General features: G+C 52.3%; 2 protein-coding genes across 2 annotated transcripts; one reads left to right on the top strand and one right to left on the bottom strand.

The window, feature by feature from the left end:
- The first annotated feature begins 312 nt into the window (after positions 1-312).
- Positions 313-8,250, top strand: NMUR1 (neuromedin U receptor 1). The gene is made up of 3 exons (XM_028831215.2): positions 313-453; positions 2,122-3,016; positions 5,714-8,250. The coding sequence occupies exons 1-3, from the start codon at positions 451-453 to the stop codon at positions 6,094-6,096; spliced, it is 1,281 nt and encodes a 426-aa protein (XP_028687048.2). The 5' UTR covers positions 313-450; the 3' UTR covers positions 6,097-8,250.
- A 6,133-nt stretch (positions 8,251-14,383) lies between these two features.
- LOC712267 (small ribosomal subunit protein eS27-like) lies at positions 14,384-16,905 on the bottom strand. Its single transcript, XM_028831214.2, has 2 exons — positions 16,788-16,905; positions 14,384-14,751 (listed from the first exon to the last, which is right to left on the bottom strand). Exons 1-2 carry the CDS (start codon positions 16,791-16,793, stop codon positions 14,440-14,442), a joined length of 318 nt encoding a protein of 105 aa, XP_028687047.2. The 5' UTR covers positions 16,794-16,905; the 3' UTR covers positions 14,384-14,439.
- Between the last annotated feature and the right edge of the window lie 1,200 nt (positions 16,906-18,105).

Below are 18,105 nucleotides of genomic sequence, written 5' to 3'. Positions count from 1 at the left end.
GCGCATGTCGACTTCAAGGGGCTAGTGGGCCGTCCCTGTCCTTGGAGGTGGGTCTGAATGTGGGGCAGGAGGAGCTGGAGGCTGCAGGGACACTGTGACACAGAGTTATGCTAAACCCAGCACGCTAGAGAGCGGGAACCGCATGTGAGCCCTAGGTCTCTCGGGCTCCTCCTCTGCAGCTCTCTAAGGCTCGGTTTTCTCATCTGTAAAATGGGTTCGCGAGATAACGCTGCTTGTGAAGACGTCGCCTGCGACAGCCGTGTACTTCCCGGTGCGGGAGGGGGCGCCGCCCGGGCTGCAGGGACTGCACTGCCCCCTGGCGGCGTTCCCGGTCGGACAGGCGGGGCGTAGTGGGGCTGGGACAGCCGTCAGTCAGTCCACCCGCTCCCGCGCCGCGTCTGTGTCAGTCGCTCAGAGGGTGGACGCCGGGGTCTCGCGGGCCGCAGGCCGATGGTAGGTGCGCAGGCGCCGGCGTGGGCTAGGGCGCGGCGGCTGGGCCGGGGCTCGGTGCGGGCAGGGTCGTCCTAGAGCGGGAAGAGTCCGAGGACTCCGTCGGGGCGACCCCCGCCCCCGCCACTGGGGAGCCTCGCAACTTCTCGGGTCATTTGTGTCTTCCGGCCAGGGGCGCCACGGGGCTCCGGGCTTGCGACCCTTCCTCGAGGACCGGGGCGCCTCCCTCGAGGACCAGGGTGCCTCCCTTGAACCCAGGCTGGCGCCTGCGCGTTCTCAACTGGTCCCCGAGGCTCTCGCGCTACTGTGCGGCAGGGGTGAGGACGGGCGGGAGGAACGGTGTGGGGCTCAACAGAGGAGAGGGAACCCCAGAACTGGCAGTGCCAAGGGCGTCAAATATGGAGACTGAACAGTTCAGGTGACAGAAAACAGAAAAAAGAATCAACTTGTGGATCAAGTTTAATTTGTAGTGTTTAGCCTTGACACTCCCTCACTTGACCCTCATAGTGACTGGGTCCCCGGAGCAAGGGGGTGATCCCCGTGCCCTTCCGTATGCCAGGCAGGCCCTGTGTTAATATCTTTCATGGATTAAACTCCCTGGATCCTCCTAATAGAGAAACAGCCTCAGAGAGGTTACCTCGCTGAACGTCACACAGCCTGGAACTGGGGATGCTGGATTCGAATCCAGGCAGTTGCTTCTAGAGCGCTTGCTCTTGAAGACCCTGCAATACCAGGCATTGTGCCCATTTTACAGATGCCCAAACGAGTGCCTCATCTAGCATCATTGCTTGAAAGGGGAGACACCCAAGATCTGTCATTTATTCAAAAGTTCCAATAGATCCTGAAATTTAAAATCAAAACCCCACGTGTTTTTTTTTTTTTTTGTTTTTTTTTTTTTGAGACAGAGTCTCGCTTAGTCGCCCAGGCTGGAGTGCAATGGCGCGATCTCGGCTCACTGCAAGCTCCGCCTCCCGGGTTCACGCCATTCTCCTGCCTCAGCCTCCCGAGTAGCTGGGACTACAGGCGCCCGCCACCTCGCCCGGCTAACTTTTTGCATTTTTAGTAGAGACGGGGTTTCACCGTGTTAGCCAGGATGGTCTCGATCTCCTGACCTCGTGATCCGCCCGCCTCGGCCTCCCAAAGTGCTGGGATTACAGGCGTGAGCCACCGCGCCCGGCACGTGTTTTTTTTTTTAATGTAGATTTTTACTTTTTGTTTGTTTGTTAGTTTTGAGACAGGGTATTTCTCTGTTGCCCAGGCTGGAGTCCAGCGGCACGATCTCGGCTCACTGCAACCTCTGTCTCCTGGGTTCAAATGATTCTCCCACCTCAGCCTCCCAAGTAGAATTACAGGCGTGTGCTACCACACCCGGCTAATTTTTGTATTGTTAGTAGAGGTGGGGTTTCACCATATTGGCCAGGCTGGTCTTGAACTCCTGACCTCAAGTGATCCACCCGCCTTGACCTCCCAAAGTATTGGGATTACAGGTGTGAGCCACCGCACCAAGCTTATTTTCACATCTCTGACTTGTGGATGGAAGAGTTTTTTCTCTCAGTGGTGCCTAAAATAATGGTCATCTTAGTGCTAATGTCACCTTTGGCTTGATGAGTTAAGACAGAGCCAGCATTCCCTGAATGACCTTTCTGGGCATTTCTCCCCTCTGTTCCACAGACTCCTCCTTGCCTCAATTGCTCTGTCCTCCCTGGAGACCTGTACCCAGGGGATGCAAGGAGCCCCATGGCTTGCAATGGCAGTGCGGCCAGGGGGCACTTTGACCCTGAGGACTTGAACCTGACCGATGAGGCACTGAGATTCAAGTACCTGGGGCCCCGGCAGACACAGCTGTTCATGCCCATCTGTGTCACGTACCTGCTGATCTTCACGGTGGGCGCTGTGGGCAATGGGCTGACCTGTCTGGTCATCCTGCGCCACAAGGCCATGCGCACGCCCACCAACTACTACCTCTTCAGCCTGGCCGTGTCAGACCTGCTGGTGCTGCTGGTGGGCCTGCCCCTGGAGCTCTATGAGATGTGGCACAACTACCCCTTCCTGCTGGGCGCTGGTGGCTGCTATTTCCGCACACTGCTGTTCGAGATGGTCTGCCTGGCCTCAGTGCTCAACGTCACTGCCCTGAGCGTGGAACGCTATGTGGCCGTGGTGCACCCGCTCCAGGCCAGGTCCATGGTGACACAGGCCCACGTGCGCCGAGTGCTTGGGGCTGTCTGGGGTCTTGCCATCCTCTGCTCCCTGCCCAACACCAGCCTGCACGGCATCCAGCAGCTGTATGTGCCCTGCCGGGGCCCAGTGCCAGACTCAGATCTTTGCACGCTGGTCCGCCCACGGGCCCTCTACAACCTGGCGGTGCAGATCACTGCGCTGCTCTTCTTCTGCCTGCCCATGGCTGTCATCAGCGTGCTCTACCTGCTCATTGGGCTGCGACTGCGGCGGGAGAGGCTACTGCTCATGCAGGAGGCTAAGGGCAGGGGCTCTGCAGCAGCCATGTCCAGAGACACCTGCAGGCTCCAGCGGCGCGATCGGGGCCGGAGACAAGTGACCAAGATGCTGTGTAAGTGTCACGGCTGGGAAGAGGGGCTGAGCCAGGTACTGGGGCTCCTGGGGTCTGGGAGAAGGGGCTGAGTGTCTGGGTTTACAGGGGGCGAGGAACTCCTCTAGTCTCGTGTGTGTGTGCGTGTGCGTGTGTACATGTGTGCATGTGTCTGAGTTGCACTCTTGTGTACTCTTTTAGATTACCCCACTAGAATCTTACACCAAAAATACCTATTAATGGCTAAATGTAAGACTGACTGTGTAATTTATGGAGTCCAGTGCAAAATGAAAATTCAAGGTCCCCTTTTCAAAAATGAGTAAGACAGCAACAATACAGCATTAAACCAAGCCCAGGACCCTGCTAAGCTTGGGGCCCTGACTCTGGAACCAAAACATAGAAAGGGCAGGGCATGTGATTGGGCTCCAGGATGACAGAAAATGGGATCTGGACCCTCCAGGTCTCAGGTCTCTCATCGTCGTCTTCTTTTTTTTTTTTTTTTTTTTTGAGACAGGGTCTTGCTCTGTCACCCAGGCAGTACAGTGGTGTGACCACGGCTCACTGCAGCCTCAACCTCCCAGGCTCAAGCGATCCTCCTACCTCACTCAGCCTAAGTAGCTGGGGCTACAGGCATGTGCCACCATGCCCAGCTAATTTTTTCATTTTTGTAGAGACAGGGTCTCGCTATGTTGCCAAAGTGGGTCTTGAACTCCTGGGCTCAAGTGATCCTCCCACCTCAGCCTCCCAAAGTGCTGGGATTACAGGCATAAGCCATTGCGCCCGGCTCTTCTTGGTTATTAACGTGTCTTGGCCTTGTTCTTCTCGGCAGCAGCCTGCAAGGCATGGCCACCGGCACGTCGTCGTCTTTCCTGAGGAACTGCCCTCTTCCCTTAGAGATGAGTGAAAAGTCCCAAGAAGGATTCTGATGGGTGGGGCCTAGGTCATGCCCCACCTCCTGCGCCAGAGTGGCAGGATGCCAAGGTGCACAGCCCCCAGTGGAACTACATAGTGGGATCTGGGGGAGCAAAGTCCCCCAAAGAAGGGGAGGAGGGTGTTGGAGAGGCCAGGTGTCGAATTTCCCCCATGCCATGTCTGCCGTTCCCTGGGAACCACAGGAGTGACCATTTATCTAAGGACCCCCAGCCCGAGGTGAGTCTGTAAAGGCCAGGCTCAAGGCACAGGTGATCAGGCTGGAGATGTGCAGATTAGGGGAGGCCAATGTACTGGGATGAGGCTCTGGATCTCTGTGGCCTGGACCTGGCTCTTTTTCAAAAGCTGTGGCCCTGGGGAAGCAAGGCAGACCGATGCTAAGCCGATCAAAGACCCGCCCCATCCACCTACCTGCATCCCAGCTCAGCCCCACCTCAGCAGAGCCTGAATCAGGCCAGTGGGGTGAGCCAGGTCAGCAGAGGGCCACGGAGACTTTGGACAGAGCCAGCTAACTGGGGGCCGCCCCATCCCCAGAGTGACTCGCTCCTCTCGCCCCTCAGGCACCGTCCCAGAGCCCAGTCTTCGTGCAGCTCCTGAGGTGGGGCTGACCCCAGAGCTGTGTGCATGCCTCCCAGCTCTGCACTGTGGAACCGTGCTCAGGACCGGCTGCCCGCTGCCGCCCTGCCTTCTGCCTGCTACCCCGTCCCGTCCCTGAAAACATGGGTGGGCAGAGTCTGCAGTAGGTGCTCAGCTTGGATGGCTCACCCCTGGAAGGTGGGCTTCCTGCTTGCTGGCCTTCTCTCTTCCTTCCCTCCCTCCCTTGTCCACTGTCCAGTGGCCCTCTGTGCACCAGGCCAGGTGCCAGGGAGGTTGTGAGCAACGTCCTTTTTGAAATCTGGAATTATGAGGAAAACCATGCTAGGGTATGATGGGGAAGACACTGCCCAGGAAAGCTAGTGAGTTGCAGCAGCAAACCCAAGAAACAAGAAACAAAAATCATAGCTGGCCCTGTGGCAGAAACCCAAGGAAGGGCATAGTTGGGTAAGAACAGGCAGCAGGGATTTGGGGAGAAAGAGTGAAGGTTTGGCCAAACGGTCCTACCTTTTGTTAGGGAGGGGGTGGGCAAGGGCCTGGCAAGTAAGAGGGGGGCAGGTTAGTGCAGGGCGAGACATTCAGATGGGCCTTGGGGAGCTGGGGGCTGGAGTTGAAAAGGCCAGGGGCCAAGGCAGGCAGTGTGTATGTGTGTGCATGTGTGTGTCTGTGTGTGCATATGTGTGTGCATGCATGCGTGTGTGTCTGTGTGTGCATGCATGTGTGTGTCTCATGTGTCTCACTCTCCCTGGTCCCATGACCTCCGGTCTGCTGCTCTCTGAGCACCCATTCTTCTTCTTTTCTGTACTTATGCATCAGCAAGCACGGTCCCCAAGTGGGCATCCAGAGTGGCCCTAGCCCCACAGCCTGTAGCACCCCAGTAGCTCACCCAATTTCATACTCCAGGGTGAGAATCTGATTGGGCCGGCTGGGCTCAGGTGTCCATGCCTGGTCCAGTCGGCTGTGGCCAGAGGCAGGGACATGCCCCACTGCCTATAGTCAGTGACTGTGGTGAAGGCAGCCTCTCTGAGAGGCATGGCCAGAACAGGCAAATTTCCAGAAACTTCCACCTGGGTGATAGGTGAGGGTGGCCTGTGGGATAGGAGAGGATGTGAGAATGGGTGACCCAAACTGAAGTCTGGGAAGGCAGCTGAGGGGCTCCGGTGGACACTCTGCCTCCCTTGTCTGTCCCTGCAGTTGTCCTGGTTGTGGTGTTTGGCATCTGCTGGGCCCCGTTCCACACCGACCGCGTCATGTGGAGCATCGTGTCACAGTGGACAGACGGCCTGCACCTGGCCTTTCAGCATGTGCATGTCATCTCCGGCATCTTCTTCTACCTCGGCTCGGCGGCCAACCCCGTGCTCTACAGCCTCATGTCCAGCCGCTTCCGAGAGACCTTCCAGGAGGCCCTGTGCCTCGGGGCCCACTGCCACCGCCTCAGACCCCGCCACAGCTCCCACAGCCTCAGCAGGGTGACCACAGGCAGCACCCTGTGTGACGTAGGCTCCCCAGGCAGCAGGGTCCACCCCCTGGCTGGGGACGATGGCCCAGAGGGGCAGCAAGAGACTGATTTATCCTGAGTGGAGCCTCAAAGTGGCTTCACCTGGAGAGGCCAGAGGGTCACCTGGAGCTGGGGAGACATATCTGCCTTCCTCTGCAGGGATGCCTTCACGTGCTGTCCCTAGTTCAGCCTAGAAACTCTGACCAGCACCTCAGTTTCCCTCCAAGGGAAATAGCAGGAGGAAGGATCCCTGATTGCTGAGGACTCACACTGACCAGATGCCACACCGTGCGCTTCTTATCCCTCCACTGCCACTCCCCCAGTTCAAGTCCTTCCCCTGCAGAAATATCACAGTTAGTTGGAGCTCAGCAGTCCTCTCTCTGGGGACTCCCTGCCAGTTTCTGAAACGGTCCCACAGGGTCCTTGCTGTCCTTCCCAGTTCCTGTTCAGGTTCTGGCAGGGGCCCAGGGATCCAGGGGACCTGGTTCCAGTCTCAGCCCTGCTGTCGCCACCTTGTCATGTGCCATCAAGCATATCAGCCTACCTTTCTTTTTTTTTGAGATGGAGTCTCACTCTGTCGCCCAGGCTAGAGTGCAGTGGTGCGATTTTGGCTCACTGCAACCTCCGCCTCCCGGGTTCAAGCGATTCTCCTGCCTCAGCCTCCCGAGTAGCTGGGACTACAGGCAAGCCCCAGCACTCCCAGCTAATTTTTTTAAAATTTTTAGTAGAGACAGGGTTTTACCATGTTGGCCAGGCTGGTCTCAAACTCTTGACTTCAGGTGATCCGCCCACCTCGGTCTCCCAAAGTCCTGGGATTACAGGCATGAGCCACTGCGCCCAGCCAATCAGTCCACCTTTCTAGGCCTCAGTTCCTTGCCAGAAAAATGAAAGAGGCGCTGGCTTTCCACAGTGTTTTGGCACTTTAGCTGTGGTTTTCTTTCTCTGTGTGTGTAAGGCACCGCTTGTAATGAAACCAACAATACCCTCAGATTGACAGGGCGGAAATTATTATCTGCATCTTTATCAACCCCAAGCCCTACTTCCTCCCTGACCTCCACATGCCCTCCCCAACCTCTCCCAGCACAAGTAGGGCAGAGCCGGCATGGATGCTGACCCCACCACCACAGCCCACCTCCGTCCTCACGTACGTGCAGACTGGCTTGGGGGTCCAGTGAGCAGAGTATTGGACTTGGCTGGCCAGTGGGTCTCAGAGCAAGAGACATGGCCAACCAAGGGCAAGGAGCGACCCTGTGGAGGGTTCTGCCGAACTCAATGCAGTGAGAAGAGGGACAGGGGAGGGATAGGGACAAGTAATCCTTGAAACTGAGACCCATCCTGAATCCCTGCAGGCCAAGTCAGTGCTCAGCCAGGACTCAGTTCATGGAGGAAGCTTGTCCTGCTGCAGTCCCTGAGTCTTGTTCTCCTGAGAGAAGCCCTGGCTTCCATGGCTGGGAGCTGGAGGATGACCTGGGGTCTATCTGTCTGGGTTCTCCCTGCAGACAGCTTCCTAGCTCATGCCCCTTGCTCGTGCTCCCTGCCGAGAAAGTGGAAGACGTGGTACAGGGTTGCAGATAATGTTTAGTTTTAAAAATTCATTTATAAAAATAATAAATGCTCATCATAGAAAATTTGGAAAGTGCAAATAAGCAAACATGAAAACATTTTTTTTTTTTGAGACGGAGTCTGGCTCTGTCACCCAGGCTGGAGTGCAGTGGCGCGATCTCGGCTCACTGCAAGCTCCGCCTCCCGGGTTTACGCCATTCTCCTGCCTCAGCCTCCCGAGTAGCTGGGACTACAGGCGCCCGCCACCTCGCCCGGCTAGTTTTTTGTATTTTTTAGTAGAGACGGGGTTTCACCGTGTTAGCCAGGATGGTCTCGATCTCCTGACCTCGTGATCCGCCCGTCTCGGCCTCCCAAAGTGCTGGGATTACAGGCTTGAGCCACCGCGCCCGGCCTCGAAAACATTTTTAAAAATGTAAAACCTCCCTTGCCAGGGGCTGGGGGGAAGGGGAAGTGATGAGTTGTTTAATGGGTGCAGAGTTTCAGTTTTGCAAAATGAAAAAGTTATGGAGATCAGTTGTGCAACAATGTGAAAATACTTATCAATACTGAACTATACACTGAAATGGTTAAGATGGTACATTTTACGTTATGTGTATTTTGCCACAATTTTTGTAAAAAGAGGATTAAATCTAAAGGAAAGAAAAAATTAAAACCACCCATAACTTTACTCTGAAGCAGTAACAGTGGCATGTTTCCTCCTAATGATGTTTCATGTGGTTGTTTTATTTTATATACACAGTACACATACACAATTTTGTATCTGGCCTTTTGTCCAGTGGATGTTCTATCCAAGCTCATGCTTGCACTCATTTGACTGGTGGGCTCCACTCTGATAGGCCTTGGCCAGCCCCAGGGGAGTGGGACTCGCACAAACCATCTGGGTGAATTCCCAGATGCTGGCCAGGAAGGCCTGGATGCCCCCTGCCTACTCCCTGCCTACTAAATCCCTGGCTTGGGGGAGGAAGAGCCGTCCTGCCTGCCAGTCCTGCCCAGTGGACAAGTTCTGGGAGAAGCACAGGGGCTCCCAGAGAGCAACACAAGCTGGGGGTGGGGAGTGGGGGACACTGAGGACAATGGGAGACAGTGGGAGAAGTGGGGACTTCGTGGAGGCCAGAGAGTAGATGAGGGAGCTGAGGGGAGGCTGGTTGAGGGAGGTGGTTTCCTCAGCGGGCCCTGAGCCTGCCCTAACTGAATGCACACAGTCAAGCCCTGAGTGGGGACAGCTCCTAAGAAGTGGGCCTTGGGGGAGGGTGGGGGACAGGGGAGGGGAGTGACTGCAGGGACAGGGGGATTCTGCGGAGAAAGGAGCCTGTGAAAAGCTGTGCAGAGCCGTGAGCACCTAAGCGGCGCCCTTGAGCTCCAGGGAAGTAGCCTTGGGGTGGGAGGGGAGATGCTGGATCCCAAACTGCAGGCTGGACCCTCAAGTTGTTTCCCAAGACCAGTTCTGGATTCCCAGAGGCCTGCTTCAGCCACAGTCAGAGGCGCCTCATGCTCGAGGCCCCCTGGACAGCACTATGAAGGGCCTCCACGTGCAGGCAGCAGGGCGGGTGGGCAGTGGGGTTGTTAGAAGGGTGCCCCTCTGGGCTGGGCGTGGTGGCTCACGCCTGTAATCCCAGCTCTTTGGGAAGGTGAGGCAGGTGGATCACTTGAGCTCAGGAGTTCGAGACCAGTCTAGGCAACATGGTGAAACCCCCGTCTCTACAATACAAAAAAAAAAAAGTAGCCAGGTGTGGTGGCACACACCTGTGGTCCCAGCTACTTGCGAGGCTGAGGTGGGAAAATCACCTGAGCCCAGGAGGTCGAAGCTGCAGTAAGCCAAAACTGTGCCACTGTACTCCAGCCTGGGCAAATTGGAGTGAGGCCCTGTCTTAAAAAAAAAAAAAAAAAGAGGGGTGCCTCTTTGTGAACACCGTGTATGTCTCCACAGCACATCAGCAACAAGTCCTGTTTGTCAGTCGCTGGTTCCCATGGAAAACGGGAAGAGCAGCTCTGAACTCAGCCCTTGAGAAACAGGGGTGGCCACGGAACAGGCAGAAGCAAGACCTGGCGAAGGCACTGGTCCCTGCCTGTCAAGTACCTGGCAACAGCGACAGCCGGAAGCGGCACCCCCTGCAGCCCTCTTAGGATGTGCTGCTTGCTCTTCCCCACCGGTCACGCTGCAGCTGCCTTCTCCTGGGACCCCAGTGCTACTCCCAGGCCAGGAGGCCTCCATGCTTCTCAAAGTGTCTAGCTCATCTGGGGCTCGAGTCACCTCCCCTTCGGACTGCGGTCACATCCCTCCTCCTCCTGCGGCGTTTAGGCCCTTTCTACTTCTCCTCTTCTCCAGCCCCGCTGCTTTCCCGGGGGATGTCAGAGTCCATGGGTGACCCCACTGCCGCCCTGGGTGCCAGCTGGTGGCTCCTGCAGCTCTGGAGGCCCCACCCCAGTCTCCTAGCCCCTTGGTCACATCCTCACTCCTAGCGCCTCCAGGAGCTTTCCCATTTCAGAAAGTGTGAGCTCTTGACCGCTACTGCCTCCATCCTGCCCTCTGTTCCTGTGACATATTTATTCTTTCATTTTTGTTTGAGATAGGGTCTTGCTTTGTCACCCAGACAGGAGTGCAGTGGCACAAACATGACTCACTGCAGCATCAACCTCCTGGCCTCAAGCAATCCTCCTACCTCAGCCTCTCAAGTAGGACCGCAGATACACATCACCATGCCTGACTGATTGTTTTCTCTTGTGTTGTAGATACATCGTCTCGCCATGTTGCCCAGGCTGGTTTGAAACTCCTGGGCTCAAGCAATCCACCCACCCTTGGCCTCTTAAAGTACTGGGATTACAGGCACGAGCCTGCATCCGGCCATATGTATTCTTTAACCTCATCTAGACTTCCAGGTTCTACACTGCTTTCTCCCAATCCATCAGCCTCCTGAGCTTCACCTCTTTTCTGACCACACCATCAGTTATATCTACCCTACTCTGCCAGCGATCCTGAGGGTGAGTATACTGGAATAATTCTTCCCGTCTCAGAAAAGGCTTAATTTCCTTGAAAATGGAAAGTCCAAGATTAGTCTCATCAACAAATAAAGCCACATATGCCTACCCTTCCTTCTGTTAGGTATCTACTCAGCAAAGGTAAAGTGTGCAGCGCTGCATGTCTGTTCTCTTCATTACCAGATGGCATTTCCAGATCATTCCTGGCATCTGGGAGCCTATCTCATTTTTGTACGCTTCTCCAAGTCTCCCCTTTTCCCTATTTTTGTCTTCCAATGGATCCATCAGGTTCTTGTTCCAAATTTCCTTGTAGCGTGCTCGCTTCAGCAGCACATATACCAAATTTCCTTGTAGAGAGGAGTTGCCTTGTAGGGGAGAGGGGGCACACCCTAGCATTTGAACTCCTTTCTTACTGGGGGGAATCTCTCACTGTGTGACTCGATGGAAGACCAAGCCCAGTCTCCCACTTACAGGGGTGAAAGAGTTCTGGACACTCTCCACTGCTGACATCTATTGGTACATGATGGACCAAGCCAGCTGGGTGACCCAGCATGGGACCTTTATCTGGAGCAAGTGACACTAAGACGCACAACAAGAGGGGCAGGCATGTCCAGGGGCAGCAGCAGTGACAGCAGTATCCTGCCCAGTCTGTCTTGGTTTCTGCCCTTTTTCCCAGCCAGGTTTTCCTGCCTTCCTGTTGATATTTGAGCTATTGAGAGCCTTTCAATAAATTCTTTTTCTGCTGAAGTTGGCTGGAGTCATTTGCAACCAAGAACCTTAACAGATCTATCCACTGGCTTGAAGGTTACACGTTCTGTTTGTTCTACTAGCAGTTATCTTTACAGTCTCTAAGATTAGCAAATATTATTGATTTCTTTTAAACTGCAAACTACAGTCTGTAATATTCCATAATTATTCTCATCCCCCTCCTCCTCCTGGCAGGAAAAATGAGGACAGATTTCAGAATTTGACCCTAGAAACATACGTACACTTTTATTTTATCTTATTTTACAGAGACAGGGTCTCACTATGTTGCCCAGGCTGGTCTTGAACTCCTGGGCTCAAATGATCCTCCTGCCTTGGCCTCCCAAAGTGCTGGGATTACAGGCAAGAGCCACTGTGCCTGGCTCATACTTACATTTTTCTAACGGTCTAAACTTCTTCAGCACAAAAAGAACCCCAGTGTGCTTCCACTAACACACTGAGTGAGTAAAGTGGAGTGTGGAGGTGGTGAGCAAGGACTCTGGGGTCGGGATGCCCAGCTGTGACTCCTGGTTCTGCTGCTAATCATCCTTACATGTCAGAATGACCTTAGGCCAAAGTCAGACTGGACTGAGAGGTACTGACATTACTAAAGAAAGAATGTACAATCTGCCTGCACACAAATAAGAGACTCAGAGGCAAACACTGACAGTCTGCAACATCATTCCAAATGGTGTCCAGGTTTCTAAGTCTACAAGGTGTAGTCTGAGGATGGTGGTGACTCTCTAAAGTAAATGTTCTTTCTGTGGCCTCTTCAAGGCAATACCCCAACCTAACATTCAAGTTTCTGCATAATGCAGGGCAGGAAAACTGGGGACTGGGCAGGATCAAAGGCCTGATGCCGAGGTGCGGGATGGTGGGGACTCAGGGAAGGCAGAACTTGGGTAAATAATGTGCCCTGGTCAATAAGAGGAGGCCATGGGCTGGAATTAGACTGGAGAACCTGGAAGCTGCAGCCACATCCTATGGAACATCTACAAGAGTTTCTGCAATCTTTTAATCTAATATTCAAGCCCCTTCTTCAGCTCTAAGCAATATGGGCATCATTCATCCAACATTTATTGAGCACCAGCCATGTGCCAGGCACTGTTCAAGGCTGAGGCGGGGTGAAGGAGAGGGCAGATAAACATGCTGGCATATAAGTGTTTTGACAGCTGGAACTCAGGCATCGAAGAAAGGCACCTGCCCCAGCCGAGGGAAGGCTTCCAGGAGGAGGTGATGCACCCAAGGCTCATAAAGTCCTGGGGAGAAAGGTCTGACTGGCCCCTGAGCTTTGGCCAGGGGAGCAGTTCCACCAAAATGGAATCCCGGGGAGGAGGGGGAGAGCCTAAAGGGCATGAGGGATGTCAGGAGGCAGAATGAACATTGGACAGGCACACACAAAAGCAAAGCAACTGAGGTCCACTGTCATCACTGTGGCGTGTGGACTTCCCTGGCTACCCTTCCTGGAACTTGGATTTGGAACCTTCCCTCGAGTCTTTCTCCCTGTTTATCTCATCTCCTTTAGATGTGTTTGGGCAGGATTTCTTTTATTTGCATTTTAAGAAATTTGAAAAAAGTACAATAAAACAACCAAAAAAAAAATAATAATTGCTTCTATTCTCAACACCCAAATTAACTGCTGTTAACATTCTGGCAATTTGATTCCATCATTTTCCTGCATATTACCCCCCTTCAATTTAATGAGTAGGCTGGGCGCGGTGGCTTATGCCTATAATCCCAGCACTTTGGGAGGCCAAGGCAGGTGGATTGCCTGAGGTCAGGAGTTTGAGACCAGCCTGGCTGACATTGCAAACCCTGTCTCTACTAAAAATACAAAAATTAGCTGGGTGTGGTGGCACGCGCCTGTAATCCCAACTAGTTGGGAGGCTGAGACAGGTGAATCACTGGAATCCAGGAGGCAGAGGTTGCAGTAAGCTGAGATCGTGCCACTGCACTCCAGCCTGGGTGACAGAGCAAGACTCGGTCTCAAAAAAGAAAAAAAAAAATTAATGAGTAACAGATTATCCCCAATCATTTGATTTGTAAAACAACATTGCTGGCCGGGCATGGTGGCTCATGCCTGTAATCCCAGCACTTTGGGAGGCCAAGGCAGGTGGATCACCTGGGGTCAGGAGTTCAAGACCAGCCTGGCCAACATGGTGAAATCCCATCTCTACTAAAAATACAAAAAATTAGCTGGGCGTGGTGGCAGGTGCCTGTAATTCCAGTTACTCAGGAGGCTGAAGCAGGAGAATTGCTTGAACCTGGGAGGCGGAGGTTACAGTGGGCCGAGATAGTGCCATTGCACTCAGCCTGGGCAACAAGAGGGAAACTCCATCTCAAAAATACAAAAACAAAAACAAAAACAAAAACAAAAACACTGCCTAAAACCATCCATTGGAAGGCTGATGGTTCTCCTGGATGGATCAAGCTGGCAACACTCAAACGGTCTGATCAATTTTCACACCACTGACTGTGGAACCAGATCTGCAGCGGTTAAGTGCCCCCTAGAGGGACATTATAGAAGTACACAGCACCAAAAAGAATTCTTGCAAAACAGCTGAACCTGAATCTAACCAAGCTTCTAGTTTACAAAAACACTGATGAAGGAATATGGGAAAAAACCACAAGGTGTCAACCAAGTCCGGATTAGAGACAATTCTATAGGACAACTAACAGTTTCTTCAACAAATAAAAGGCAATTTTAAAGGCGAGGTTCTCTCTTACAGATTTTTAAAAGATTTATTGGCCGGGCATGGTGGCTCATGCCTGTAATCCCAGCACTTTGGGAGGCTAAGGTGGGAGCATCACTTGGGCCCAGGAGTTCAAGACCAGCCTGGACAACAGAAGGCAATCTCTTCTCTACAAAAAATAAAAAATAAATTAGCCAGGTGTGGTGGTGCCCCAGCTACTTGGGAGGCTGAGGTGGGAGGACTACTTGAGTCTAGGAGGTCGAAGTGAGCCAAGATTGTGCTACTGCACAGCCTGGTGACAGAGGGAGACTCCATCTCATTTTTTTTTTTTAAAGAGACATATCAACTAAATGTAATGTGTGTGTGTGTGTGTATATATATATATATATATAATCCAAAATGTGTTTATTGAGATGGTTTCCCACTCATCTTGATTCAGAGTGCTTTTAGTGCTGCTTCCTCCTAAAGGAACATCCTTCTGTAAGCCTTGCTTTTCCTCCTGTAGGCTGGCAGAGGACAGTGGAGCAGCCAACACACAAAACTACCGTTTGTGCACGGCTAAGGACCATGGTGATTTTACAGCATCCTGGGCATTTCACATCCATGAAGTAGGAACTGGGACTCTGCACCAGGCGTTTCTTCTTGTGTTTCCTCTTCTCCTCTTCTGGGGAGGGATGAAGGAGATCCTTTGTGAGAGGCATGTTCTCGTGTGGGTAGTTCATCACCACCGGAAAGCAATGTGTAGATATTTTAAAATCCTAATTCAAAACAAACCAACAATTAAAAGACACTTTTTATTTTTGTTTTTTAGAGACAGGGTCTCACTTTGTCACCTAGGTTGGAGCACGGTCGTGGGATCACTGTAGCCTCAAACTCCTGGTGGACTCAAGTGATCCTCCTGTCTCAGCCTCCTGTGTAGCTGAGACTACTGGCACACACCACCACACCCAGCTAATTTTTTTTTTTTTTTTTTTGGTAGAAATGAGATCTCGCTTCAAGCAGGAGGATCGCTTGACCCTAGGAGTTCAACACCAGGCTGGGCAACATGGCAAAAGTCCATCTCTATCTACAGAAACACCACCCCCCCCCCAAAAAAAACCCCAAAATTGACCAGTGCATGCCTGTGGTCCCAGCTACTCGGGAGGCTGAGGCGGGAGGATTGCTTGAGCCCTGGGAGGTCAAGGCTGCAGTGAGCCATGACAGCACCACTGCACTCCACCCTGGGTGAGAGCAAGATCTTGTCTCAAACAACAACAAAAACCCCCAAAGTTTGCAATGAAGATTCACGTATATGTCTCTCCAGCAGTCTGAACGCTCTCTAGGTTAGATACATGCAAGTGGATTTGCTAAAGGAAGGAATGAGTATTTTTACCTTTACTAAAACTGCCAAACTTCTCTCCAAGTGTTTGTAACAATTTGCCGTTTCACCAGTTTCTCCACAATCCCCAAACACTTGTAATTTCTGTCACTCTGACAGATAAAATATAGTATCTTATTAAGTTGCATTTCCCTAATAGTTGTATAGTTGAGCATGTCTTCATATCTTTGCCACTGAAATTTCTCCTGAAAATGGCTTTTCATATCCTTCAGTCATTTTTTTTTCTTGATTCGTATTTCATTCATATTACAATATTAAATTTGTGTTGTATATGTTACAAATATTTCTAATTTGTTGTGTTTTAAATTGGTCTATAGAAAACTCCTGCAAGTTGTAAACTGTAACGTGGTCAAATTTATCACCATTTCATTGGTAGGGGAAAAAATATTTTCCTCACCCATCTTAAGGGTTATGACTGCCACCCCTATAACAAGATTATTGAGAGAAAGGCATAACAAATTTAAAGTCTTATGTGACATAGGAACCTTCAGAAACGAAGACCCGATGACCTAAAGAAAACTGTATTTTTATGCTAAGTCTGATGAAAGAAGTAGATAGTTGTGCAGAAACATGATTGGACAAAAGGAGCATCATCTAATGGTCATACATAGGGGTGGGAGGAGACTGCGGCATGGCCCATTTGTTCAGGTTCTTTCTCCGCCCCAGGTATGCGGCAAGACTCCTCTGGAATGAGGGTCTTACGACCTACTTCACATGAGGTAGGCCAGTGAATTCTTTTATGACCCTGGTTTATGGGAGAAAGGCAGGAGCAGATCACAGAGACCTTTCTTCTGTGGTTTTCTCAACCGCCAAGGTGCCATATTTTGGCACATTTATGGATTTTGCTTGCGTCTTATCCTGTCCTTGTTATTGATTTTAATAATACTTCCTGGCAGGGTGCGGTGACTCAATTTGCTAATACTTTATTTGAACCTTGCCTCTGCTCATAAATGAAATGGGCTTTTGCCTTTTCTTCAGTTGTTCTCGATCAGATATATATAATATTTTCTTAAAGTATTTGGGCTAATCTCATAAAGTAAGCTAGGTAACAAGAGTTTAGCGAGGTACCAAATCTAAAACAGGTAGGCAGATTGTTTTTTCTATTCTCATTCTTTCCCTATTTGGGTTTTTCTGAAGCTAGGATAAGGCCAGGGCCCCTTATTCAAGATCGCCCTTCCCTATCCCCCAAACACACACAATATCCCCAAAGTGTCATTGTTCAAGTTCCAACGTGGGGCTAGCTCCTAGGAGCTTGATCCTCCTACTGGGGCTACTGGTGTTAATGGCCATGGGGCCTTGTGAGAGCACATGTTCATGATAGTCCAACTCAAAGAAACTAGGAGAGAGTATTAAGTGATTGAGAATTACACCTTAACTACCGGGTCTTAACTTCTTTAAATGAAAAATGAAACTTACTACCATCTGTCACACGTGTTTTGAGACGTCCATAAAATTTTGAAAAAGTACTCAGTACGCTGGGTGGCACGAACACGCAGCGGGGCGAGGGCCCCTACAGCAGCGACAGCCTTAACGGAGTGACCCTCAGCTGTCGTCTCAGTGCCTCCTTCCCGGCTGGAACCGGAGAGGACGCTAACACAGCCCTCACTGGGCAGGACGCGGCTTGAACTGTTTAACGGCCCCGAGCGCTGGGAACCCATCCCGGCACACGCTCCCTCACGGACCGGTCGCTTGAAAGACTGCTATTCACTTTCCGACTGCCCCACCGCCAGAGGAGCGACGGACTGCGTGACCGTCACCAACTCCTCGAACTCTGGGGTGCCTGGGCCTTCTCCCGCGCCAACCTGGCGCGAAGACCATGGACACCGCGCGCATCGGGACCAACGAACCCAAACCACTACCACCTGCGTTAGACCGCAGCAAACAGTCCGCCCCACGCGCAGGCGCAGCACGTGCATCCCCGTCCACCCCGCCTCGAGACTCCGCCCCCAGGCTCCCGTACCGCCCGCCCCTCCCAGGGTCGCGGCTCAGGATTGGTTCAGGGGTGGTGCGGGCTCTGATTGGGCGAGGCGGAGTCGCCAGGGCGCCGTCGCTCTACGTGGCCGTCTTCCCGGCGGGTCTTGGATGTTGGGCAACGGCTGAGAGGGCGTCCCCAGCGTGTCCGCGCCCGCGGCTTTCTCCGGGCTCTCCGCAGGCGTCGTGCCCGCATTCGTCACGCGTGGTGGCTCTCAGGGGCGCACCGCACAGGCCCTTGCCGGGCGCTGGGAGGGCGGGGCCCTACACCAGCGACAGCCTTAAAGGAAAACGTGTTAGGGACAAGGGCTGCCGTGGGCAGCGAGGGTTGCAGACTCATTTGTGTTCTGAATTCTGGTGGGGGTAGTGAGGGATGCTGCCCCAGTTCACAGAATTATCTGACTGGGGAGGTAAAGGTACTTGAATTGCAGGTACTGTTTTTGGCCCTGTGTCCCCTTTATTTTGGCCCAGTGTGCTTCCGTTTGAGTAGTCTGTAGTGGAACTATTTTTTTTTTCCCCAAAAAACAGTTATTTGAAAACACGTGATGGAGCAGAATGAAAGTAGTAAGGAGGAATTCCCGGGAATTTGCCTTTTTTTTTTTTTTTCCTTTCTTAACCTTAAGGAGTTTCCACTTGTCGATTGTGGCAAAAGAAGAGGTATGGGAGACCTCACCTACAACATGAAAAATCACCTTTTCTATTTGTTTTTCTGTTCGCTGGTGTGAGTAAAATACCAAATGAAAATAAAAAGGTGAGGCCTAAC

The sequence above is a fragment of the Macaca mulatta genome, chromosome 12 (assembly GCF_049350105.2).
Source record: "Macaca mulatta isolate MMU2019108-1 chromosome 12, T2T-MMU8v2.0, whole genome shotgun sequence".
Lineage (NCBI taxonomy): Eukaryota > Metazoa > Chordata > Mammalia > Primates > Cercopithecidae > Macaca > Macaca mulatta.
Note: the sequence above shows the minus strand (reverse complement) of the source record. Positions and strands in the feature narration are given on the sequence as shown.